The 27,407-nt window shown below is 43.4% G+C and overlaps 1 protein-coding gene across 4 annotated transcripts in view; it reads left to right on the top strand.

The window, feature by feature from the left end:
* The window catches only part of NME7 (NME/NM23 family member 7), a 237,040-nt gene that overhangs the window by 145,660 nt on the left and 63,973 nt on the right, over positions 1–27,407 (top strand). For all 4 annotated transcript variants that reach the window (XM_033942041.1, XM_033942040.1, XM_033942044.1 and 1 more), the window contains exons 8-9: positions 2,758–2,822; positions 15,240–15,308. In XM_033942041.1, coding sequence (XP_033797932.1) covers positions 2,758–2,822; positions 15,240–15,308 — 134 coding nt within the window. The remainder of the gene's footprint in view (positions 1–2,757; positions 2,823–15,239; positions 15,309–27,407) is intronic.

Here is a 27,407-nt window from a genome sequence, read left to right as displayed (position 1 = left end):
CACTGCACGTGCCAACTTCAATTCTCGTTACATCATGAGGGGGAGGGAGGAGAAGGTAAGCCGGCACATGCAGTGGTAGAGTAAACTGAACCCAGGTCGGGAGGGGGGGATGACGACTCTTAACACTGCGCGCGCCAGCTTCTCTTTTCGTCCAAAACAGGAATGACATAACTTCCTATTTTGGACAAAAAAGGAAGCCGGTGCGCAGTGTTAGAGCCCCGCGGCCTAGGTTCAGTTCGCTTTCGGACGATGGGCAAGAGGGCAGCGAGGGAGTGGAAGGGAGGGAAGCTGACCTCACCAGGCAATCGGGGGATTGGGAGAGAAATGCTGCTGCACCCAATTGGGGGGAGAGAGGGAAGGAGGGAGGAAAGAAATGCTGCTGCACCCAATTAAGGAGAGAAAGGAAAGGAGGGAGAAGGAAGACCAGGGAAGGGAGAGGAGAAGAAAGATGCCAAGACCATGAGAGGGAGGGGAAAGAAAGGAGATACCAGACCATGGAGGGGGAGAGAAGGGAAGGAGACAGATGTCAGACCAGGAGAAAGGAAGGCAAGAAAATGCCAGATAATGGAAGGGGAGGGAGAGATAGAAGGAGAGCAGAAAGATGTCAGGGCATGGGGGGAGGGAATGGAAACTAAGGAGACAGATGCCAGATCAGAGGGAAAAGAAGGAGTGGAGATGCCAGAGCATGACGCAGGAGAGATAGATAGAAGGAAAGATGACAGGCCATGGGGTTGAGTGGGAAGGAAAGGAGAAGAGAGAGATGCCAGAGAATAGGGGAAGAGGTGGAGACAGAAAAATGGAGAGGAGGTGAAGCTGAAATGAATCATGTACAAAGGAGAGAAGGGGCATAGGACAGACAGTTTATTGAAGGGACATAGAGGGAAGATGCCATATGGAAGAGAGAGAGAGAGGGTGGACACTGGATGGAAAGGGCAGAGAGGTCAGTGGATGGAAGGGGTGAGAGATACCATATGGAAGAGAGAGAGACGGTGGACACTGGATGAAAGGGGCAAGAGAGAGGGTGGACAGTAGATGGAAGGGGTAGAGAGAGGGGGTCACATGCTGAATAGAAGTGTGGGAGAGGGGGAGACAGACATTGAATGGAAGGGGAGCAGATCCTGGAAGGAAGTGGGGAGGGAGGAGGGAAAGAGGTGGCAAGCTATAGGTAGACACAATGAAAGAGGGAAATTGAGGACAGAATAGTAAGAAAGAATTTAGGCAGAGGCAGAAAATAAATTGAGAAGGAAGACCAGGGAAGAACAGGAGGAAAGGAGCGGAGAGAGATATGCCAGAGCAAGGGGGGGGGGGAGACAGATACCAGACCTGGGAGGAGGAAGGAGACAGATACCAGATCTGAGGGGAGGAAAGGAGGAGAGAGATGCTAAAATCTGCTGGGAGGGAGGGAGAGATGGAAGGGAAAAAGGCAGATGCCACACCATGGGGGGAGCGGAGAGAAGTAGATGGATGCCACACCAATGGGGGGGAGGGAGAGGCAGTCAGTTTCTGGAAGAGGCATAAAAAGAAAGCAGATGCCATATGGAAGAGACAGAGAGAGGGCAGACAGTGGATGGAAGGAAGAGAATGATGAGAAGATGAGGAAAGCAGAAATCAGACATTAAAGGCAGAAAAAAATTTCTATTTGTTTTATTTATTTATTTTTTTGCTTTAGGATAAAGTATTAATGTAGCTGTGTTGATAATCATTTAGTAATAGAAAATGGAAATAAGGCGATCCTGTTTATTGGATTAATTCTAATACATTTTTTAATAATTCAGAGACCATACTCCTTTCCTCAGGTCAGGACAGAGATACTGTAACATCAGTATAGTTTACTGACCAGAAGAAAGAGGTTTTAACCTCGGAAAGATAATTGAGAAATGTATTAGTCCAATAAAATGGCGGGCATTAAATTTTCTTCCCGCCATGTCCCATGCCTCCTACCCAAATGCAAAATATAAATTGGTGGGCTTCTCAAATCCCTGGAAGCTGAAGATCTTTTCCTCTCGGAAGGAAGGGGGGGGGATTTGTTCAGAGATGTTTGGAGGTTGCATAGAAGAAAAACTGTACACCGGCACTGGTATGGTAATCTTTGTTTTGTTTTGAATTTTAAAATAAAAGAAATAAAATGGAAATAAAGAATAAGAAAATGGGTAAATAAAAGGGGGGCGGAGCGGGCCGGGCCGAGGCATGGTGGGGAGGGGCAGGGGGTGGAATGGGGCAGGGGGCTCAGTGGACTTGTGTGCCTAGGGGCCGTCGACGAATTAACCCTGCCCTGGTTGCATCACTATGTGGGTGCCAGCATTCAATATTGGTCTGGCACCTGCATAACCTGGGGCTACTCCTCAGTGCCACTCCTAGCACAGCCCTTGACCTTCCCACTTTGTACTCTAGTCAAATGCTATTGAATAACCCCACTTAGGTGGTGGCAAGCAATTTAAGTGGGCAGGAGAGCTTCCTGCCTGTTTAAATTGCTCTCAATATCGGCCCCGTTGTTTTTAATGATATAGAATTTTATTACAGTTAATGTTTTGCATACACATTTCTGCAAAGGGCAATGAAACATCCTGAGAAAAACACAGGATCAAGGAAAGAAGTGTCCTGAAGTGCTGTTTTGTTTTATTTAAATTGTTTTCACTGATACAAATAATAGTTTTAATTTCTTATATACGTGAATCCAAATTTTGTGTGGCATGGATTCCTAATATTTTTAAGAGAGGGAAACTATAGAAAGTTAACATTTTATATCTGCATTGACAGGGCTGACTGGAAAGATTCTTTCTGCAATATTGGAGGCAGAGTATGAAATCTCAGCACTGCAAATGGTAAGCTATTGGGGAGAGCTAAAGACTGAAGAATTTTTTAAAAATATAGAGAAAATTCTCAAAGGGTTTTACACATCTGTATAAGCAGTTGCTTACCTGTTATAGCTGTTTAGTATAGACACCAACGCTGAGTGGGCATAAAAGTGGATCATATCATTGCACATCACCAGAACTGGAACTAAGTAGTTTTGAGCATATACGGCCCTTCCCACACAAATGTCTCAGTTTGTTCTATAACTCAAGAAGGAATGCAACTCTGAGAGATAGGAAGGACCATTTGTTTGATTAATCCTACTGACCACAGAAAACACTTGTTACTGGTAAGCAACTTTGCTTTTTCTGTCAACAAATATGACTAAGGGCTCCTTTTATCAAGCTGCGCTAGCAGGGTTAGCGCGTTGGACATTTCATCACGCGCTAACCCCTGCAGCCGGCTAAAAAACTAACGCCTGCTCAATGCAGGCGTTAGTGGCTAGCACGGCAGGCGGTTTATCGCGTGGTATTACGTGCGTTAAACCCCTACCACAGCTTGATAAAAGGACCCCTAAGTGAGATACATAAGGGTGTGACTCCTAAGCTTAGGACTTCTCACTGTTGTAGGTCCTTTGATCATCCAGGAACACTGTATTATCCTAGGACAAGCAGGCAGCATATTCTCACATGTAGATGATGTCATATACTGTGTGTGTGTGTAAGTGTATATATATATATATATATATATCTATTTACTGTATATATATTTCTTTTTCTTCACTTGGGCCTTTCAACCTTCGTGTTCTTAATCGGTGGACTTTTTTTCCTTTCTCATAACATAACATCATACTTCTTAACCGTGTAACCATAAGTTCTACGTGGTTTACAAAAGTTTACAAACAATAGACAATTTAATGATGGCAAGAAAGGTATTTGATCAAGTATTTTGAAAAAAGATAAGTTTTCAATTGAGTTCTAAAATGTTTATAAGAACAAGCTCCAAGCAATAGTGGTCAAAATTCTCTATCGTGGGAAGCTGCTTGAAATGCTAGAGCAGGGGTGCCCACACTTTTTGGGCATGCGAGCTACTTTTAAAATGACCAAGTCAAAATGATCTGCCAAAATAAAATTTAAAAAAAACACAGCACACTGTACGCAGAGAAAATGTTAATTATCATTTATATTCCGGGGATTTTTCAAAGAGGTCAAGGCAGATGACACTATGCACTGTCACCTCATCACCTCAGTAACAACCATACAAAAATAGACAAATATACCCCCCTTTCCTTTTTACTAAACCATGATAGCGGTTTTTAGCACAGGAAGCTGCGCTGAATGCCCTGCACTGCTCTCAATACTCATAGGCTCCCTGTGCTAAAAACTGCTATTGCGGTTTAATAAAAGGGGGCCAAAGTGAAAACTATAGATAGCAGATATAAATTCTCAAAATGGACACATTTTGATCACTAAATTGAAAATAAAATAATTTTTCCTACCTTTGTTGTCTGGTGATTTCATGAGTCTCTGGTTGCACTTTCTTCTTCTGACTGTGCATCCAATCTTTCTTCCCTTCTTTCAGCCTCCTGTATGCTTCCTCTCCTCTAGACCCCATTCTCTCCCCCAACTTTTTCTTCCTCTTTCCCTGCCCTTTCTTTCTCCCTGCCTCCCTTTCTTTTTTTCTCTCTTCATGTCCCCTTTCTTTCTGTTTTCCTTCTTTCTCCCTGCCTGCCTCCCTTTCTTTCTTTTTGTTTTCATTCTTCTGTCTCCCTGCCTGCCCCCTTTCTTTCTTTCTCCCTGCCCTCCCCCAAGCCACTGCCGCAGCCATCGGGGAACAGACCCCCAAGCCACCGCTGCCCCAAGCTCTCCCTGCTTCCCTGCGTCGGGCCGACCAGCATTCCGCTCCCCGACATCAATTCTGCCATCGGAGAAGAAGTTCCGGGCCAGCCAGGCAGCAATTGGCTGGCCTGGAACTTTATCTCCAACGGCAGAATTGACGTTGGGGAGAGGAAGGCTGATCAGCTTGGTAGATTGCGAAGGCAACACGAGTCTATCACGGAGCTTGGGATGGACTCCGTGATCGACTCACTTTGCCTTCGCGATCTACCAGTCGATCGTGATCGACATATTGGGCACCCCTGTGCTAGAGTATGGTCTAGAAATTTCTTGCTTTTACAGCCCTGTACTGGTGGAAAAGTAAATAGGGCATGAGTTCTTCTACTATATTTATACGATGTTAAAGATAATCTATTAGCCATGTAAAACAGAGCGATACCATACACCTTATAGCAAAAACACCCAACTTAAACAAGACATAAGCCTCCATTGGAAGCCAATGCAACTCACAATAAAATAGAGTTACATGGTCATACTTCTTAAGACCGTAGATCAATCTAACCGGTTTTTAAAAGTGCTGTCGGAGCCAGCGGCCTGTTTCAATCACTAGCCCACATAGTTGGTGTTTGCAGTGTTTGGGTCCTGAGCATCATATTGACACATGCACGCGCTGTTCCGCCTAACAAAAGCACTCACTAAAGGCTCATTGCATTCAAAAAGAGAAGCTCTTCGGTTCAGCTATGGACACTGGAAAATACTTCAAGCCATCGGCATCGGAAAAGATTCTAGCATCGGGGAAGCTAGCTAAGAAGCCATCCTCTTCCCAGCAAGTGTTGCAGGCCTCTACAGCATAGAGTTCCTCGATGCAGGCCAAATGCTGATGCCATTGCTCTCAATCTTTGCAGGTTGTGTCTCCTTCAGGGCATGCATCCTCCTCGAAGTCACCCACCCCTCGACACCCTGCCGCACTGATGCCGGTGCAGCTCTTCAAGGAGCAACTCAATGAGTTTTTCAGGAGGGACACCAGTGCTAACATTGACTCCCTTAGTACTGGCCCAACCTAAGCATAGCACCTCAAGGCCACAGGATACCAATTCCAGATCTCCATCAAGGAATCGGTCTACCTCTCATCGATCTTCCAGTAGATACTGATGTTCTCTATTGAGGCATCGATCCTCAACATTGCAGGATTGATGCTCCCCACATCATTCTTCTTTAAATCGATCTCATGCTTCAAGGGGTAATAGAGCTCGTCGCTCCTCTTTATCATCTTTATTGAATCAGTACCGCAAACATTGAGAAGCATCATCTCGTCATTCTCATCGCTCTCCACTAAAATCTTCATCATACAGAGAGTCACCTGGGGTTCCTGCAGTTGTTTCTGATCTCTCACACTACCATGCTGACTCAGAGTGTGAGTCATCACTTTGTCTGCTCCTGAGTCATATGGCATATGGCATCTCCTCCTCCTCCAAGATCTTCTCCTGAAGGACTTTCATTTACTAAATACATTAGTAGGTGCATATTGATGAAATAGGTGCATATTGATGATGTCAAGATTGTGCATCAGACATATCCACTTGCTCTAAATGACAGCCGTTGTGAGTAGGGATTCTCCTCTTATTTTCTTAGCCTTTTGGGAATGAGGTTTAGTATGCTATATATTTTTTCATGTGCTTTGCTTGAGTAATGCATTAAACATCTTTCTATTATCAAATAGGAGTCCTCTTTACCCCCAAAATAAAAAGCTTAGTATGCTCTTATATATATAATAATGCAATACTTAAACAAAGCACATGAAAAATATATCTATATATCTATAATAATAAAACGCTAAGCGCACATGCGCACTCGCGCCGCGTGTTCCCTGATCTGTCGGGATGTGGCGGCACAAGTGCGCATGCGTGCTAAGATGCATGAAAGGCGGAGAATGCCAGGAGCAGGGCTTCTAGGCGAGGCAAAAGGCGGTGCGGAGCGGAGGATGCCAGGAGGAGGGCTTCAAGGCGTGGCGGCTGTTGGCGCCTGCAGGCCGCGGTGGCTGTTGGCGCCTATAGGCCGCGGCGGCTTCTGGTGGCTGGCGGCAGAGTGCAGATGGTTCGAGCTCGGTGCCACTGGCGATCACCGTGGCGGTAACTCCCCCCTCCCGCCCTCTCTCTGTCTGCCGAAAAAAAACATCGCTTTCACATATGGGGAAAGGGGCACTTCCGGTTGCAGCAGGGAAGGGCGGGGTTTCTCTCTCCCCCCCAAACAACAACAAAAACTACCGATACCCGCAGCTGTGACCCCCCCAAAGTAAACTCTGAGTGAAGAGAAGATGAAGTACCTGAAAAATAAAATATAGAAAAAGACTGGATGCAACAGTGTGTGTGTGTGTGTGTGTGTGTGTAGGGGTTCCTGATCCATCGTACAGCTGGTGGCCGACTGAGTGTCCATGATCCTGCCTGCCATGTTCTTCCTGCATCGATGTTAGGAAGCCCTCCCTGCTCCACCACATTGGCTTCTTTCATTGATCCTTCATTCAGCCGTATATCAGACTAACCAGACTTTCCCCCTCCTTTACAAAGCCACGCTAGCGTTTTTAGCGTTGGCCGCTGCGGTAACAGCTCCGACGGTCATAGAATTCCTGTGAGCATCCGTGCTGTTACCTCTGTAGCCAGCACTAAAAACACTAGCGTGGCTTTGTAAAGGAGGAGTGGGTTTGAGAGGTGGTCGTGCGCAGGGAGGAGGGGCCAGGGAGAGAGACCGAAAGAAATACAGACAGGGCGAGAGAGACAGAAAGACAGACAGACAGGGGGAAGGGAGAGCGACAGAAAGAAAGACAAGACATGGGGCCAGGAAAAAAGACAGAAAGAAAGAAAGGAAGGGGGCAGGGAGAGAGACAGAAAGAAAGAAAGAAATGCCTTAGTCTACACATCTATTCTAGCACCCGTTAATGTAACGGGCTAAAAAACTAGTGTGTATATGTGTATATATATATATATATATATATATATATATATATATATATATTTATTTTTCATGTGCTTTGTTTAAGTATTGCATTATTAAACATCTTTTGACCTTAATATCAAACTGGATTCCTCTATACCCCCCAAAATAGAAGCCCCTTTCACCTATATGTGGATTCCTCAAGCAACCCTAAGTGATGCCTATCTAGTGCCCAACTCATGCTCAAAAGTAGATCTGATTTTACAAGGAGTCCTCTTTCCACCCCAAAATAGAAGATTTAGTTGGGCACTAGAGAGGCATCACTTAGGCGTGCTTGAGGAGTCCACATATAGGTGAAAGGGGCTTCTATTTTGGGGGGGTATAGAGGACTCCAGTTTGATATTAAGGTCAAAAGATGTTTAATAATGCAATACTTATTGTGTGTGTGTGTGTGTGTGTGTGTATATATATGTATATATATATATATATACATATATATATGTTTTAAATGTGCTTTGATTGAGGAACTGGACAAGTGTTGAGGATTTAAAGCAGTTTTAAATTTCTTTGTAGTGTGGAAGAAAGCCCAGATCTTTAAGGGCTAAATTCACTAAACCCACCAATCAAGTCCTGACCACTTAGCAACCTCTTTGCGACCCGGACCCAATTCACTAACCTGCCTCTCAATCCAATTCCGATCTGTGCATGCAAATGAGGGGAGGGACATTCGAAAGTAGGGAAGGCAGCAATTCACAAACAAAAGTAAGGAACTCCGACTGGGCTGGCCGATCACAAAAGAAGCGACCGCTGGGGACCAGTCGCTCACGTCCCTGCAGCAGTAGAAGAGGTAGCCAGAACAGCACTGCTAACAGCTCATGGTCTGACTCTCCTGCAATTGCCACCCCAACTTCAGTGCAAGCCCGTGTTTTTAACCCATGGGTTTAAAGCGGGACTGCACTATGACGTGTGCAGCCCCGCTTTAAACCCGTGGGTTAAAAACACAGGCTTGCACTGAAATCTGGGCGGCAATTGCAGGATTGTCGGGGTGAATCTCTAGGCCCAGGTGAGGCATGGTCCTCTTCACGACTCTTTTCACTGGTTGTCATGGGGTGCGCACTCCCATGCTGGGGGAACAGCAGTAAACACCCGGGGAAGGTACCACGGCCTCCAAGGCTCGAGGAGGGGCAGGATGAACTTGCACTGCCTTGCCCAGGTACAATGGCGTTGAGGCAAAAAAAAAGCACAAAAATAGAAGTTTAAAAAGAAAAGTTGCTACGGAGGGCAAACACATGCGCAGTGTGATCTGGAGCTCTGCTGTCTTGTGTCTTGTCGGGACTCTTGCTGGTCCAGCGCATGCGCAGACCATCTATAGATGGTCTGCACATGCGCTGGGATTGCTATACAGCAATCTGGCCAGGCAGATGGGGGTGTTCCTCTGATCACCCCTATCTGCATATTGGGCTTTGGAGAATTCATCGAATCTGCCCGCCGATCAGGCAGGTTCGTGAATCTAGCCCTAAGTCCTGTCTGGTAGGTGTCTGGGAGTGTGTGGTCCAGTGTTTCAGATCCCTCGCTGCTCCTTGTGACCCTGGGCAAGTCACTTAATCCCCTTATTGCCCCAGGTATACTAGATAGAGCTTGAGCCCACCAGGACAGATAAGGGAATATGATAAAGTACCTGAATGTAAACCACTTAGGATATAAGTGGTATATAAATAATAAAAATAAATATCTTAAAATTTCCTTTTATTCTCACCATAAAATCATTGGTTCAGTGGTCAGTTTTTCCAAAGTTTTGTCCGACAGAAGTGGCATCCTGGTTGTTTTGCAATTTTTAATATGATATCTCTGTAAGTTGATCCTAGTCTTTAGCATCTGGCCTGTTTCACCAATGTAACATCCTTCTTTGCAATTTTTGCATTGAATGATATACACCACATTAGAAGATATTTATGTTAAATGTTTTTCCCATATGCTCTTATATTTATTCTTTGTTACCCTCCAGATGTGTCTTCCCTAAATGTTTCTTTATTTTCTTTTAAGATTGTAGTTCATCCCCTTCTCCTTTTGTATCGGTTATTTATTTGTACGTACATACTATGAGGCTCATAATTGAAAGAGAAAAACGTCCAAAAACCGGCCTAAGTCGGCACTTGGATGATCATAAACAAAAGATGTCCAAGTGCCTATAATCAAAACGGGTTTTGGACGTATTTCTAAATGACCTAGGCCTTCATAGTGCTGCTGAATGACCATAACTAAATGGGGCGTTACAGGAGGAGTGTCGAGGGCAGCATTTGGGCGGGATGTGGGCAGGCTTAGACTTAGTCGTACAGCATGTATAACCGAAAGTTTTACAACAGAGCCTAGACCAGGGGTGTCCAATGTCGGTCCTCGAGGGCCGCAGTCCAGTCGGGTTTTCAAGATTTCCCCAATGAATATTCATGAGATCTATTTGCATGCACTGCTTTCATTGTATGCTAATAGATCTCATGCATATTCATTGGGGAAATCCTGAAAACCCGACTGGATTGCGGCCCTCGAGGACCGACATTGGACACCCCTGGCCTAGACGGAACTTGGATGTTGTGACTTAGACAATTTAAAACATGGTCTAAGTCACAAAAACCCACCTAAAATCACCAGATATGCACTGCAAACACATAATACAGACCCACACACACTACCCCAGTAATCACTGACCCCCCCAACCCCTTAAAAACCGAAATCACATCTTTAAAATTCAGCCTCCAGACCATCATCACCTGGCGACCTGGCATAGGAAAGCCTAGTCGTCCAGCACAGAGGCTGCTTAAGCCGTCTTGGGGGTGGGTTAGGGATTCATGGAGAGGAGAACCCATGCCCATAAGCCCCTGTAATCACTGCATTGATACTTAAACATGTGCACTCCTCTATACACTCCCAAAACCCTTTTTTACTGGCATATAAGTGGCTCCTGCATCCATAAGGGCTATTAGGGATGGCTATGGATTTGCGATCTATTTATTTATCTATCTATTTATTTATTTAAAACATTTCTTATCCGCCTATTCCAAGAAATCCCAACTCCAACCCACTCAATCTCTATAGTAGATTTCATTGGCACATTTCTGGACACAACTCAGGCTCATGTCTTTCTACCACAACAAAGGCTACACACACTAATCCAGATCTGCTAGAAAGTCTCCAGTGTCCAGCGCATCACATCACATCAAATTCTGAGGCTTCTGGACCACATGGCATCCACTGTTCAAGTGACTCAGTTTGCCCATCTACATCTCAGAGAACCTCAGTGGACACACTCGCCCCAATGGTCTCAAGACACCAGAGCACTTTTCTAATTCTTACAAGTGAACTCAGATCTTTATCAATCCCTTCAGGGTGGTTATCACAGGCCAATCTTTCCAGGGGCCTTCTATTCCATACTCCACCAAATCAAAAATTAACAACAACTAATTCTCCAGTGTTGGTTGGGGAGCCTGCCTCGATGGCCTACATACTCAAGACAGCTGGAATTCTCACAAGAAAACTCTCCACATCAATCTCCTTGAGCTTTGGGCAATCCGCAATACTCTATACACATTCCAAGATCACCTAAATCAAGCACAGTAGTACTCATTTGAACAGACAACCAAATAGCCATGTAAACAAACTATGTAAACATACAAGGAGGTACAGGGTCTCGCCAACTTTAACAAGAGGCAATTCAAATCTGGTCCCAGATGATACCTCACAAATTTCTGAAAACGGTGTATCTAACAGGGAAACAGAAAATCTTAGCAGACTAGTTGTGCGGACTCCTACAACCTCATGAGTGGTCACTCAACTGTTGTACATAAAATATTTTTGGATTGGGGGACTCCAGAGGTGGATTTCTTTGCTTTCCCCCACAATCACAAGTTTCCAGTCTTCTGTTCCAGACTCTACACTCCCAATCACCTTTCTCCTTGACTGACAGGACAAGTTTCTTTATGCTTTCCGTCCATAAGAACATAAGCAACACCTCCGCTGGGTCAGACCTGAGGTCCATCGTGCCCAGCAGTCCGCTCATGCGGTGGCCCAACAGGTCCAGGACCTGTGCAGTAATCCTCTATCTATACCCCTCTATCCCTTTTTCCAGCAGGAAATTGTCCAATCCTTTCTTGAACCCCAGTACCATACTCTGCCCTATTACGCCCTCTGGAAGCGCATTCCAGGTGTCCACCACACGTTGGGTAAAGAAAAACTTCCTAGCATTTGTTTTGAATCTGTCCCCTTTCAACTTTTTTCCGAATGCCCTCTTGTTCTCTTATTTTTCGAAAGTTTGAAGAATCTGTCCCTCTCTACTCTCTCTATGCCCTTCATGATCTTGTAAGTCTCTATCATATCCCCTCTAAGCCTCCTCTTCTCCAGGGAAAAGAATCCCAGTTTCTCCAATCTCTCAGCATATGAAAGGTTTTCCATACCTTTTATCAGATGTGTCGCTCTCCTCTGAACCCTCTTGAGTAATGCCATATCCTTCTTAAGGTATGGCAACCACCTCTACTTGGGAAGACTTTATTCAAACTTCACCAAGAACAGGTCACAATGATTCTTATAGCATCTCGGTGGCCACATCAACCATGGTTCCCTCTCCTCCTACAATTCAGTGTATGGGAACCCATCACACTGCAAGTCTTCTCAATGTTGCTCATACAGAACGAGGGCTCTCTTCTCCATCCCAATATATGTTCGTTAGCTCTCACAGCTTGATATCTCTCTCCCAGCAAGTAGATGCTTTTTCACTATCTTCACCAATGTCAGCCACCATAGAAGCTTCTTGAAAACTTTCCACACAGTGCTGCTATCACCTCATATGGTCTCACTTCACAGTTTGCTGTAATCTCCACTTGCTAGATCCAATCACTTGTCCTTTTCCATCGGTTCTAGACAATCGTCTACATCTTTCTAACTCTGGTCTCAAAATTACTTCAGTCAGAGTTCATCTCAATGCTATAAGTGCTTTTCAAACATCCCTTGACAAAAAACTTTATCTTATGGGAGTATCCATATTCATGAAAGGCCTTTACCATACCAAGTCACCTCTCAAGTCTCCTCTGGTTGCTTGGGACCTTAATGTTATACTTTCTACTCTAATGAAGCCTCCATTTGAACAACTCTTGACTTCATCTCTCAAGCATCTCACATGGAAAGTAGTTTTCCTTATATCTCTACTTCTGCACGTAGAGTCAGTGAACTTCAAGTGCTTGTGTTAGATCCATCTTCCAGGTTAGGGTGGTTCTTCACACTCATCCCAAATTCCTCCTGAAAGTTGTCTCGGAATTTCATCTCAGCCAATCTATAATGCTTCCTGTCTTCTTTCCAAGACCACATTCTCACCCTGGTGAGAACTCCACATATTGAACTGTAAACATGCTCTTGCTTATTACTTGGATCAGACCAAACCTCACAGAACTTCTGCTCAGCTGTTCCTGACATTTGATCCTAACAGACTTGGAGTTCCTGTCACCAAGAGAATCATCTCCTTTTGCTATTCTCAGGCTGGGCTGATGCTTGAAGCTCGTATTACTGCACATAAAGTTTGAACAATGGCAGCTTCAGTGGCTCATCTACGTTCAACTCACATTGAGGACTTCTGTAAAGCAGCCACCTGGTCCTTAGTTCATACCTTCACATCTTACTATTGTTTGGATAATCATTCCAGACAGGATAGTTGGTTCAGCCAAGCAGTTCTATAAAATGTATTCTCTACTTAGATGCCAGATTCCTTCCAACCCATTTGGTTCGCCAGGCTCATGGTAGTTATTGATAACCCTCTTCTCAGAAGCATGAATCCTGACAGCTAGGAAGTCCCACATGTGAGAATAAGCTGCTGCCTGCTTGTCCTCAGATTAAGCATAGTTACTCACCTGTAGTGGATACTAACCAAGGCTAACAGACAGATATTCTCACAACCCTCCCACCTCCCCTAGCTGACTTCTTAGCTTTGTTACTGAACTGATGGTCCCGTGAGCCGACATTGGGCAGGAAGGCACCAGCATGCAAGCGATAAGGAAGATATGAACTTTATATTATTAAATTAAAAACTTTTTAGAATATGTTTTAAATTTTGGACGAAATAAATACCTAATAAGACAAATTTAAAATTGAAGAAAATAAAAGGAAGGAATATAGTAATTTAAATTAATTAAATTAGGTTATTTGGTAGGGAGGTGGGTCTCAAGCCTATGATGCTAAAAGGAGTGTAAGAGAGGATGGTTTCTTCTTGAAGAAGTCCCCCAAAAATGGGAAAGATCGACTCCATGTTCTGAGACTTGTCCCCACAGTTAAAATTTAAATTATCATAGGAATTTAATTTAGTGTCTATCCACCAGTCTAATTATTTAATGGTTTTTGATGTATATATATTAACCCATAGAAATAATGCCATTCATATATTATATTTTTCAGTCTATACAGTACATTATATTCATATATTATATTTTTCAGATTATGATATACAGACAGTCCCCGGGTTAAGAACAAGTTCCGGGTTTTTTTTAAACCATTCTTAAGTTGAATTTGTATGTAACTTGGATCCTGTACAGTACACAGTCTATAAAAGCATTAAAGAACATTAAACATTAAAGAAACAGTCCTCAAAATAAAGTACTGTAGTTTAAGTAGAAAGAAAAGATAGGTTTACACTTACTTTTGCTCTTTATCCATCCCACTCTCCACCACCACATTCAACATTTCTCCCTCTCACCTCTCTCTTCCCCCATGCATCTGTATCTCATGCCTCTTCCATCACCATGTCCAATATTTCTCTCTCCCTCCCTATGCCCAACAATTCTTTCTTCATTTCTCCACGTACGCCATCTCTTTCCTTCTCACCCAGACAGGGATGCCCAACAATTCTTACTTTCTATTCCCCCACCTCAGCATCTGTTTCCCTCACTCCTTCCATTCTTCCATCCTGTTTCCCAAGTTCATGCTCCCCCCTCTCTCTCCATTCTTTGTCCTAAGTTCATGCTCCCTCCCTCGTTCCTTTGTCTGAAGTTTGTGTTCTCCCTTCCTTCTGTGTCCCAACGTGACCCTGCCTCTCCCTTCCTGTGCCAATGCGCCCCTTCTTCCTCCCTTCCTGTCAAAACACGACCATCCTCCTCCCTTCAGTGTTCCAATGTGCCCCTCGTCATCTTTCCCTCCATTCAGCATTCCAAATTTGTGCCTCTCGTGGGTGTTTACCTCCTCTGTCTAGCTCTTTCCTCCCAGTCGCAGTTCGCAAAGCCGGGGCTGTTGGTTTCTGCACATGGCTCGTGGCTGACATGGTCGACTTCCTTCACATCAGAGGGAAGGCTGCTGGATCAGCCACAAGCTGTGTGCAGGAACCAGCAGCTGTGGCTTTGCGAAGTGCGACTAGGAGGTGAAAGCCAGCTAGAGGAGGTAAACACCTGCAAGAGGCACGAATTTGGGACGCTAAACGTAGGGAAAGACAAGGGGAGCATTGGGACACTGAAGAGAGGAGAAGAGTCGCGTTTTGACAGGAAGGGAGGAAGAAGGAGTGCGTTGGCACAGGAAGGGAGAGGCAGGACCACAGTTCGTAAGTATGAGTTTGACCTAAGTCGGCATTCTTAAACCGGGGACTGACTGCCTGTAGTTCAACATATTCCACCTCATAAAGATAACTCTTTTAATTGGATGATGTTTTATTCTCTTTTTTAGTTCTACTTGGAGCGTGCTAATGCGGAAGAGTTCTTGGAAATCTATAAAGGAGTTGTTGCTGAATATATGGTAGGTATTTAAAGAAAACTTCATTCAGTAGGCCCTTAGTAGCTAGGTGAGGAATATGCATTATAGCAAAATCTAATCTAAGCCTTAGGACTCCTTTTACTAAGCCGCGTTAGGGCTTTAACACGCAGAATAGTGTGCGCAACATTGCCGCGCGTACTAGACCTTAACGCCAGCATTGAGCTGGCATTAGTTCTAGAAGCGTAGCGTGGGGTAATTTCGTGCATGCGCTAAAAATGCTAGCGCACCTTAGTAAAAAGAGCCCTTAGATTTATATACCATATCATCTCCTGAAGTAGGGGCTCGACTCGGTTTACATAAGACTTCAATAAACAGAAAAATCAGTTTAACTAACGTGAATTACTAAACAAAAGGTAATTAACACTCCTTAGTACCATTTCCCCAAAACTGTTGAAATAGCATTGTTTTCATTGATTTATGAAAAATCTGGAGAGAGAAAAGAGTTATAATATAACTAGGAATTTCATTCCAAATCTATACGAAAAGGAGCAAGAGATATTACCAACAAGCTTTATTCCTTTCACTAAAAGAAATGAAAATTTGTACTTCTGAGAATTCCTTGAAACAAAAGACAGAAGAGAATTCCAAGTTGGAGGGACTATAGGCAAAAATAGACAATGGATAATTTTGAATATCATACAAGCACATTTCAATCGAATTCTAAGATGAACAGGGAGCCAGTGAAGATTTCTCAGTACTAGAAATACATGATCAAATTTCCTTTTTCCAAAAATCAATATAGGTGTGACTCTGCTTTCTTAAGCAAAAGCATAAAAGTTACTACTAAGAGGTGTTTTCTGGGGATGATCATTTAAAACCTTTGACTGTGTTTAGAGAGGGGTAATTTGCATTGGGTTTAGCATCTCCAATCATTCTGAAATGTTGATTCCTATGATATCTACCATAAACAATAGTGTGACTGTTGTAAAAATGGTGAGGGGTTTTCCTCTTTAACATGTCACAGGAACAAAAATAGAACCTTTAACTCAGCAAAAAAGCATTTCTTATTCTGAATTAAACTTAGCATTTATTATTTAATTGTAGAAGTCAGCAAATTTTTGACTGGAATGTACTTATAGCCTTTTTTGAGACATGGATTTCTGAGAGAGTATGATAAGTTGGTGCACAGTTCCAGTATTTTAAATGTTCAGTCTTTTCACAAGGATGCAGAAAACTAAAATAACCTAACAAGCATTAACAATTTCTTCTATACTTAACCTTTTGTACCATTCTTTCCTCAAGAGACAAAATAATTTACAGCACAATTTCATAACAATTACATTATAAAAATTGCAATGCAAAAATATAAAGAAATATCTTGATACTGTGTTTTTCCATGACATTAAATGCAAAGTGGCCTAATTACTAACTTTATCCCAGGACAAGCAGGCAGCATATTCTCACATGTGGGTGACGTCATCCACGAAGCCCCGGTACAGACAGCTGTACAAGTGAACCAGCACTTTAAGAACCTTAGAAAGGTTGTGACTGACTGCACCGCGCATGCACGAGTGCTTTCCTATCCGACGTAGGCACGCGGCTCCTCAGTTCTAAGTTTTCTGTGGAGCTAAGAAATCATGTTTTCAAAAGTTCCTTTGTTTTTGCCTTTTGCCTTCCCGCTCACGCGTATTTTATTTTAATTTTTTAGTCTATTATCTATTTTCTCTTGTTTTCTTTTTGCTTGTTAAAAAAAGATGAGTTTTTCATTTCTTCCCTCGCGGGCGTTTGGTCAGTGAGACCTCTTCGCTCGCTTCAGCCTTTGATTTAATTTTGGCTGAGACGGTCTCCTCATCGATTTTTGATAAGTGTGGCAGGTACTGTGGGCACTTTTTCAGTCGTCGACAAGACATCAACATCGAAGATATCTACATCGACATCAGTGTCAAAGGAGTTATGAGGGTGTCGCAGGTCATTATGGCATCGAGTAAATTGATGCCAACCTTATAGCGACCATTATTGCGTCTCGCCTATCTTCAATCGAGGGTCGCATCTTATCTAAGTCACCCGCTCCAAGGCAAACCGTGACACTAAAGGTATTGGCAGAGAAGCCTAAGGTACTGGTGTCTCTGTTCTGTGAGCCACTAGCTTTTCAGCTGGTGTCGCAGGTCATTCTGGCATAGAGTCCATTCATGTCAACCATGCTCCTGCCATCTCCATTAAGAGTTGCCTCAGTCACTTTCTTCGGAATGGACTGCAGGCACTGAGGGTACCAGCAAAATAGCCAAGTGTACCAGTGGTTTATCTCTTTCAGGAACAACTTGAGCTTTTTTTCCTGACACTGACTGCTCAGCACCATCATGGTCCCTGGTACCAGTTATCTTGACTTTCCAGTCGTGCATCGCAGCATCATTCCTCCTGACGCCATTCCAGTTCTTTGAAGCATATTTCTTCTCCATGTCCTGAGAAACGCAAGAACATTGCAGAAGTTTCACCTTTGTCATCGGGCCGACACGATTCCAAGCGGCGTTCTTCAATCTTTAGAAAAAAAAAAAAAAGCCTCTACTCTTTGATTTGATTCCAATGTGGGCATTTCTCATTCGATTGCAGAGGCTTCTGGTTCTCCTGAGGCACAATCTCATTGGAAGACTCCTCCTAGAGAGACATCTTCTACAGAGAGTTTTTATTTTTGCTATATGGACACAAACTTTTCTGTCAACCTTGCTGTTTTTCTGATGAGTCTTTAGCTTCAGCTCAGCCTTCTCTACAGCTCTTCAGACTTCACCTAGCAGGTCTCCTTCAAGTACTTCTTCATGGGAGACCTTCCTTTTTCTCCTTCTGGAAAATTAGACCTTATATTCTCTATACCAAGGTCTATGCTTCAGTGCTGATGGGGAAGAGGGGTATATTATGAACAGATTTGACCATTGCCTCTATTGGTATCTACTATGGGTGAATAGGGTCATCGGTTTACCCCGTCCCCCTTTTTTAAAATTTTTCCTACAGTTTGACTCTGTTCATTACTGCTATCTTGTTGTAAAAGCAGCACTATAACCAGTGGGACTGGCCTTTACCAAAATTTCATATTGTCAGTTAGAGTGCTATCTTCCCAGTTATCTATTTTCTGCAATGAAGTCTCTTGTCATTGCTTCTTCTACTATGGTGGGGAATCTAACATGGATGTAAGTTAGATTCCCCCATATCTTTTTCACTACAGATTTTCAGCACACAGAGGACACAGTCCATACTTTGGTCTGCTTACAGTGCTTTTGAGTTGACATCCAGAGCTATGTCTGTGACTAGCAAAAAAATAAACCAACCCCCCCCCCCAATCCAATTATCCAATGATTGGTGTTTTGGTGCCTTGTTCCATCATTCTCAAGTTGAGTCCTGGGAGTGCATGTTTCCTTTGACAGAAGAACAACTTTGGCACACCTTTATCATTCATCACTCACTGTGATGACGTCAGGATTCCACCATGGGGTATCGAGCCTGTAAGGTGGCTCTTTTTCCTGTTGCTTTGCTACCATTATGTCACACTAACAGGGCTGTAGAGCCTGTAAGTTAGCTTTTCCCACCCCTTCAGACCCTTCTTTTGCTTTTTCTACAATGCAGGATCAACCAGGTGTTTTCTTCACATGTGCCTTCCACTGTACCATCATTGTTAGTACCTTTCAACAGGCATCCATTGCCATCAAGTTTTTTCTCCTACACCTTCTCATTTTCACATGCCGGAGGTTTGGGGGTGGCTTTAGGAGAGCAGGAGGCCACTTTCCCTATTCTTTTAATTGGATATCAGGGGCCCATCCCCTTTTTTAGTCCATCGATAGCTCACATGTTACCCTGTGTAACTTTTTCTTCCCTCTTTTATCACAACACTTGCTTATTCTCTCTCAATCTCATAGAGTTTTCTCTTTGACTTCTGGTGCAACCTGTATATAGAACATTCCTATTTGCACGGTATCATCACCATTAAACACTTCTATTGCTCATCCTTGCTTCCCTTTTCAGGGTATTAAGGGCCTGATTGTCAAACCTATCTAACCGATTGGCTACATAACACTTCTTCCTCGCAAGGGATGAGCACTAGCAATTCAGACTTTTTTTTTCTTTCACAGTTGGACTGGCTAATCAAGAATCCTTCATCTCAAGGTGTACTCTTTGCAACACATTAGACCATACTGTTTCTTCAGAATTTGGGGCTCGAGATCAACTTCCCCAAATCACAACTTCAACCATCTTAGAAGCTCCAGTTTATAGGAGCTCTGTGCCACACAATATAACTCAGGGTGTTTCTGCCTCAAGAGTGTCAGGACACCCTTATCCAACTTTGTCATCAGGTTGTTCAGCTTCGATCGCTCTCAGCAAGGTGCATTATGTTTTTTCTGGAACATAAGACATCTACAGTCCATGTGACTCCTTTTGCCAGGCTTCCCCTCCAGATCCCTAATGATCTCTGGCTACTCAGTGGTCGCAGGCGCTTGACCCACTTTTGCAACACATTACAGTCACCTCTTCTTTTCCACAATCACTTCAGTGGTAGATGCTCTCTTCCAATTTTTCCAGAGAATTGTTATTCCACACACCACCTCATCAGAATATTCTCACCCTATGCTTGGGGAGCTCACCTGGATGGACTACGCACTCAAGGCCTCGACACCATCATTTAAATCTGTTGAAACTCGGAGCAATTTTCAATGCTCTCAAGGCTTTTCAGCATCTTCTACAAGATCAAGTTCTCCTTGTCCATATGCTCAGGCTGGACTGCAACTGGAGAGTCAGGTCACAGCCATATAGTTTGAGCTATGGCAGCTTCAGTAGCTTTTCTTCACTCCTATTAATGTATTATTTATTCATTTATTATATATTGTAATGTCTTTCTCAATATTCTGAACAATAAGTTTTTTCTTGATTGTTTTTGTGTTAAATATAAATAAAGAATTAAAAAAAAAAAAAATAAATCTGCAAAGCTGCTACTTGGTCCTCAGTTCATACCTTCACTTCATATTATTGTCTGGAATCTTATTCCAGATAGGATGGGCACTTTGGCCAAGCAGTGTTATTACTGCTGTTTTTCTTGCTCCTCATGTATTGCCTTTGTTATTTCACTGCTTGTTTGGGCTGTATATCATTCTCAATAAAGATATGTTTTAAAAAAACAACAAAATTTTATTTTCTTAAAAAAGGCCAACTCTCCCACCATCCCATTCTGGTTAGCTTGGAGGTCACCCACATGTGAAAATTTGCTGCCTGCTTGTCCTGGGATAAAGCACAGTTACATACCGTAACAAGTGTTATCCAGGAACAGCAGGCAGATATTCTCACAACCCACCCACCTCCCCTTGGCTTCTTAGTTGGCTTATTGAACTGAGGAGCCACGCGCACTGTCCATACCAGAGCTCTGTGGATTACGTCACCCACATGTGAGAATATCTGCCTGCTGTACCCTGTTATGGTAAGTAACTGTGCTTTATGGTAGGTAACTATGCTTTATTTGTCATCATTTACCCCTAATTCCATATCTAGCACTCAAAATGGCATGCACAAATTTGGGTGTGTAATTTAATTGCTTAACGGGCCAAATAGTGTCAATAATTGGCTGCTAATAATCAGTTATTGGCACTGATAATTGGAATTAATGCATGCATCTTTATAGTCATTATTCTATAAAGATGTGTGTGTGTGTGTAAATTTTTCCTCATAGATTTGGAAAGGCGGCGTGACCATGGGAGGGGGCATTTCTAGTATTTGTATACAGTGTTACAGAATTTAGAAGATCCATGCCTAATTTATACCAGGATTCAGTTGGTGTAAGTACTATTCTATAAACAGCAACCAACTTTGAGCTTAGTACCTATTTTTTTACACAATTACAGAATTGAATTCTTACTGTGTTTCTATGTAAAATTTCATGCTTTTTCCTCTCTGTACCCTGAACCCCTTCTTCTGTGGTCACTGAAAGAGCTGGAGAAAATGCTTCTCACTGCTGATTAGCAAATTTTGCTGGCCAAAACAAATCAGAGGCATAAAACAGAGAATTAGCTGCAGCAGCAAGCAGAGATTGTCTCTGGGTTCCTGCCTTGTCCTTCATCTTTGCACTTGTCCTTTTTCCAGCCTACACCATTGGTGCTTCTTAGTCGTTCTCTTACCTGCCAGCCTGGGCTTTAGGATGGCTAAGCCTTCCCGAGTCTATTTTAAAAAACTTATATCCCACTTATACCTAAGCAGATTACTAGTTTAAGAAATATGCAGATAACTTGTATATATGCTGCGGCGAGAGACGAGGACATTAAGTGTCATCTGCACCTCAGGTATTTGAGTTCCAGGGGAAGGAAAGGTTAGTGCGTTTAAAAGATTTCTATGCATAAAGAGTGCCATTGAAGAAAGAATAATTGCTTATATAATGCTAAGGTAAATATGCTGATGTGTACTGTAAATGTAGTCATTATTCAAAAAAGAAGTACTACTCTGAAAGCAGTTTTAAACAGAAACTATAAGTAACAAAGTTCATCATTCAACACTTACAGACAAATATCAATGGATTTTTTTTCCCATGGATTAGTGAAGCCTATTGTTATTTAGAATGGCACCCTGATTGAGAAAGATATCTGTACAATAAGCTCTCAATGCCACAAAATCTGATTCCATATGAGTTTAAAAATCAATAGCAGGAAACTGCAATTAAAATGAGTTTAATTAATTAGTACTATTATATTTAATTATAGGAAACGCAGTAGAAAGACCCATGTCCATTCCAAAGCATACAGTTGTAATGGAAGCTAGTTGTAACTTCTTGCAACCAATAACACTATAAGAACAACTTATTGCAAACTTGTGATCCTTTAATAAAGTTGAAACAAACAGTAGTGAAAGCTAACTGTAATGCCCTGGAAAATGTGAACAATATTGGAAGCTAGCTATTGACTCTTAAAGTGTAAACCATGGTGGAATTCTGTGCAATTGCATAGCACAAAATTTTCACAGAATGTTGGGGGAGTGGGGGGGGGGTCAATCGGAGAGAAACCAGACCTGTGGGGGGAGGGGGAATGGATGCTAGACCACAGTTTGGGGGGAAGGAGGGAACATGGATGCTAGGCCCATTTGAGGGGAGAAGGAAGAGAAGAGGACATGATCCTGGACTGCAAGGGGGGGAGGGGATAGGAGGGAACATAGATCCTGGCCTGCAAGAGGGTGGAGCTAGAGGATGCTAGACTGCAAATGGGGCGGACATGGATGCAGGGCGAGGAGGGGGAGAGGGAAGGGGGCATGGAAATAGAAGGGAAAGGGGATGAGAAGAAAACCCAGGTCAGAAAGGGGGGGGTGAGAAGGAAGAGATGCTTGATCGTGGAGAGAGAGAGAGATATGCCATACCATGGGGAGGGAGGAAGGGATTTGGGATGCAAGAGAAAACGGTGGTAAGTAGGGTTAGGAGACATGGATGCTAGACCTGCAAGGGGGAGTTGGGGGAGAGGAAAAGAGAGTGACCAAGACCAGAAACAGGGTAGGAAGGGAGGAAAAGATTCTTAGCCAGTGGAGAGAGGAAGAGAGAGATGCCAGACTATGGGGGCCAAGGAGGGGATTCAGGGTGCAAGAGGGGTGGGATTTAGAAGGAGACAGAACTGCAGTTGGAGTGAGAGAGGGAATTGAGGAGGCTAGAACCTGAGAGAGGAAAAGGCAGGAAGGAATTTCAGGTCTTAGGACAGGAGAATTCTATGCAAAACACTACAAATAAATAGTTATAGCGGCCTTTCTCCACAGGCAAGGTGACCAGGTCTATCCGACTCGAAAACATTTGCATTTTTGTTAATTCTATACTTCGATCCTTTTTATTGTAGACTAAATAAGGAATTATTTTTTTCTTCTTCCTTTGCATTATTGGAATAAATGATGCTAGGTGTATATTTAGTGGGATCTTTATTTCTAATCTGTATTCAAATATTGTTTTGCTTGTTTAAAATTTGAAAAGTCAATAAATATAAATAATAAAAAGAAAACATTTACATTTAAAAGCAGTAAAAACAAGTGTGTTTCTGTGTGTAGGTCCTACAGAATGCAATAAACTACCTGTGTATATTAGACAACAGGAAGATGAATGAAACTTTTAAAAACTGTTAAAGCAATATCTTTCTGTAAAATGAAATATGATTATTGATACTTCTTTTTCTTGATTGTTTTGTTAATTTTATATGTTCGGTATTGTGTATGTAAGGTTGTAATCTGACTTGTCAAAGGCGGCCTATAAGTAATAAACTATAAACTATATCCTTACTTGGACGACTGGTTGATCCGGGCTCTGTTGCAACAGGAGTGCAAGTGAGTGGTGGAGACGGTGGTGTCTCTGCTACAATGCTTGGGTTGGATTGTCAGCTTCAAGAAGAGCCAATTGATGCTGTCGCAGACCTTGCAGTTTCTGGGCCTTCTCTCTGACACCATGCAGGGACATGTTTCTTCTCAAGGCACACAGACTGAACCTTCAGAAACATTTCAGATCTTCCATGGTGGCCTCCCTAGGGGCATTCCCCTGAGCCAAAGCGCACATGCCCTCTACAGGAATCCCTCCTCTTTCAGTGGTCTCCACAGTGTCATCCCCTTCAGATGCCGCTCCGCTGGACAGAACCTGTTTAAAGCAGTCTGCATTGGTGGCTTCAGGGGGAGGCTCTCCACCAGGCAAGCCTGTTTGGATCATGGAGGGTATCCCTCTCATGATGGTTGCCTGTCAGGCTAGGGTGCTTACTACAGGGACCACCCCTGTCAGGGGCAGTGGACTTCACATCAGAAGCGCTGGTTGATCGATCATCTGGAGCTTCAGGCTATTTGGCTGGTGTTACTCACTCTCCTGACCACTCTGGAAAGGAAAGAGGTTGAAAGTTCTCAGACAATGCCACGCCGGTGGTGTATGTGGATCATCAAGGGGACACAGGAAGTGCTTCCTTGGGCCATGAAGCTCACATGTTTTGCTGGGTAGAGTTCCATCTTCTGTCTCTCTCTGCAGTGCATGTGTCCGGAGTCGATGAGGTACAAGCAGACTTCTTCACTAAACAAGTCTGGGACCCAGGAGAATGGTCCCTCTCGCAAAGAGTGTTCATCTTATGCAGCGTTGGGGCCATCCACAGATGGCTTCAGCCAAGAACTCAAAGATAACGGAACGTGGACGTTTAGGTCTGGATGCCTTGGTTCAGCCCTGGTCAGCTCACGAACTCCTTTGTGTTCCCTCCATGACCTCTGGTTGGTAGGACCATCCACTGGATAGCATCACACCCCATCCTAGTGATCCTAGTTGCTCTGGGCTGACCTCGTCATTGGTGGTATGCAGATCTCATACATCTTCAGCGGCACTGGAAGCTCAAGCTTTCTCTTTATTTTATTTATTTATTTTTCTATACCGTTCTCCCAGGAGAGCTCAGAACGGTTTACATGAGTTTATTCAGGTACTCAAGCATTTTTCCCTGTCTGTCCTGGAGGGCTCACAATCTATCTAATGTACCTGGGGAAATGGGGGGATTAAGTGACTTGCCCAGGGTCACAAGGAGTAGAGTGGGTTTGAACCCACAACCCCAGGGTGCTGAGGCTGTAGCTTTAACCAGTATGCCACACTCTTCATCACGACTTTCTCAGTCAGGGTCCGGTGCCCATGGAGAATCCACAGTGCTTTGGTATTACTGCACATTTCTTGAGTGCTCAGCCTTGATGGAGCGTGGTTATTCTGATGTGGTTGTTTCAACGCTTTTACAGCCCAAGAACCCCTCTTCTATGGCTGCTTATGCCAAAGCCTGGAAGGCTTTTCAAACAGTGGTGGACCAAGGACCAGATAGAGCCTGTTCGGGCTCCCATTCTAGTAGTTCTGGCTTTCCTTCAGGCAGGCTTAGATAAAAGTTTAGCTGTGGCCTTCCTTAAGGTTCCAGTAGCAGACCTTTTGTGCTTCCGAGCACATAGGGGGTTCCCGTTCACTTACTGCTCATCCCAATGTGACCAGGTTTCTGAGAGGGACACTTCGCTTGCAACCTCCCTTGCGTCATCCTTTCCCTATGTGGAATCTTACCATCGTTCTGCAGAACCTTGTGGAAGCCCCATTCTAGCTACTGAAGGATGCTTCTCTTCTGAATCTGATGATCAAGACTGTCTTTCTGGTCTGTCTTGGCACAGCGTATTTTGGAGCTTTGGGGTTTTTCATGCAGGAATCTCTTTCTATCAATCACAGATGTGGGAGTGTTTCTTCGTTTCAGCTAAATGTGGTTTCTGATTTTCATGTCAACCAGGAAGTTCATTTGCCTGCGTTTCACTCCATGGGATCAGAGTGAAAAGATCAGATCTTATGCAACTTGGGCTTCGAGAGAGTATTACTCCATTCTTTGGAGTAGACTAATGACTTTTGGCTGTCTAATGACTTTCTCCTGACTACTCTGTCTCTGTCTCGATCGCCCATTGGTTTCATATGGCCATTTCTGCAACTTACATTGCCCATGGCAAGCAGCCACCAGTTTTCTCTTAAGGTCCACTCAACTAGCAGTGTTGTTGCCTTATGTGCAGAGTCTAATATGATTCATCCAGATGAAATTTGCTGGGCGGCTACTGGGAGGCCAAATGTAAAACCAGCAGCAATGGATGTATCAGGAGTACAATAAATGTCAATTGTTACAATTCTTATGAGCAATTGACATTTATTGTACTCCTGATACATTCATTGCTGCTGATTTTACATTTGGCCTCCCAGTAGCCACCCAGCAAATTTCCTTTAATTTTTTTTTTTATTTATTCATTTTTGAATTCTTACAAGTGAATTAAACATATTATAACCAATTTTTGTATATCACTTGTATTTACTAACAAATCATCTTGTAATATAGAATAAATACCCCCCTTTTTATCAATATTCCTAATTCCATATGATATACATTTCCCACCCATCCCCCACATATCTACTACCCATGTGCTAAGATGTCTGATCATTAGAATAATTAGTCAATGGTTCCCAAATTTTTTTAAAATTATGAAGATTCCCTTTGGATGAATCATACGAGACTCTGCACTTGGCATGGACAGGATAATAGGATAGTCGACCAAGGCCAGAGTATTATTCATCAAGAAAAGATACTTCAACTGGAGAGCCAGGATGGTACTAAGGCATTCTCAGGGACATAACTTCATTTAGCTCCCTGCCTCAATAAGAATGATAGGTGTTAATCATATAAGCTTGGGAATGACACCCCTCCATCCTGCTTAGAGCATTTGATCTTCAGAAGGCTGATTCGTGGAGTTTTATTGGCCCATAGAAAGTTAACCAGGGGGTTTCATAAACATAGGTGTTGGAGGTGGAGCTTACCTAAGATGGCGGATTGGGAGTAGCTGCGGAGACGCCGTCGTGCTCATCGTGTGGATTGCCTAGAGTTATGGTAAAAAGAAAGTCTAAACTTCGGGTGTTCCCTGTTGAGGCAGCAGCACCATGGGGTCCGATGGATGTCTTTGTAGAACGCGGCTCATGAACGTTACAACCGGAGGGTGCCAAGGCTGGAGAGACTGCACAAGCTGAGGTGCGGGATCTCTCCTTTGAGGCTGTCATTCTGTCCCCGGATGAGCGAAGACCGCCTTGCTGTCCCGCTGCGACGGAGGAGTCGATTGTTGACTCACCGGCTCGAGATGCCCTCTTGCTGTCCTCTCTGTTTGGGAGGACTAACCCCGGAGGGGGGGAGGAGGAGCTTCCAAGATCACAGCAAGCGGTGAGGAGTTCACAGCAAGCCCGAGGAGACTCTTCAAGTTCACTGATGGCTACAGGTATTTCAGTAGCCCAAGAAACTCTTTTGATAAATGAAGTGGTATCTGGTTCAATGGGTATTGCAGGGATTCCTGGAACTGAGATTGTTCCCTTGCAAAGGCCCAAGGTGATTACGATGGAATCCATATGGGAGGCCATATCTAGTATGCAAACTTTACTGGGGAGTCAAATTCAGCAATTATCTTTGAGCTGCAATACTGTTATATCGGAAAATTTGGAACTAAAGGATAAAGTTACAAGCCTGGAAAATAAAATGAGTGACATTGAACCTAAAGTAAAAACTTTGGAAGTACAAGCCCAGACTTGGATTAAGGACAGTGCTAGTTTGCACTTTAAACAAGAAATGTTGGAAAATTCTGTTAGAAGATGTAATC

The sequence above is a fragment of the Geotrypetes seraphini genome, chromosome 4 (assembly GCF_902459505.1).
Source record: "Geotrypetes seraphini chromosome 4, aGeoSer1.1, whole genome shotgun sequence".
NCBI lineage: Eukaryota > Metazoa > Chordata > Amphibia > Gymnophiona > Dermophiidae > Geotrypetes > Geotrypetes seraphini.
The sequence above is the reverse complement of the archived record's forward strand: the minus strand, read 5'-3'. Positions and strand labels throughout refer to the sequence as shown.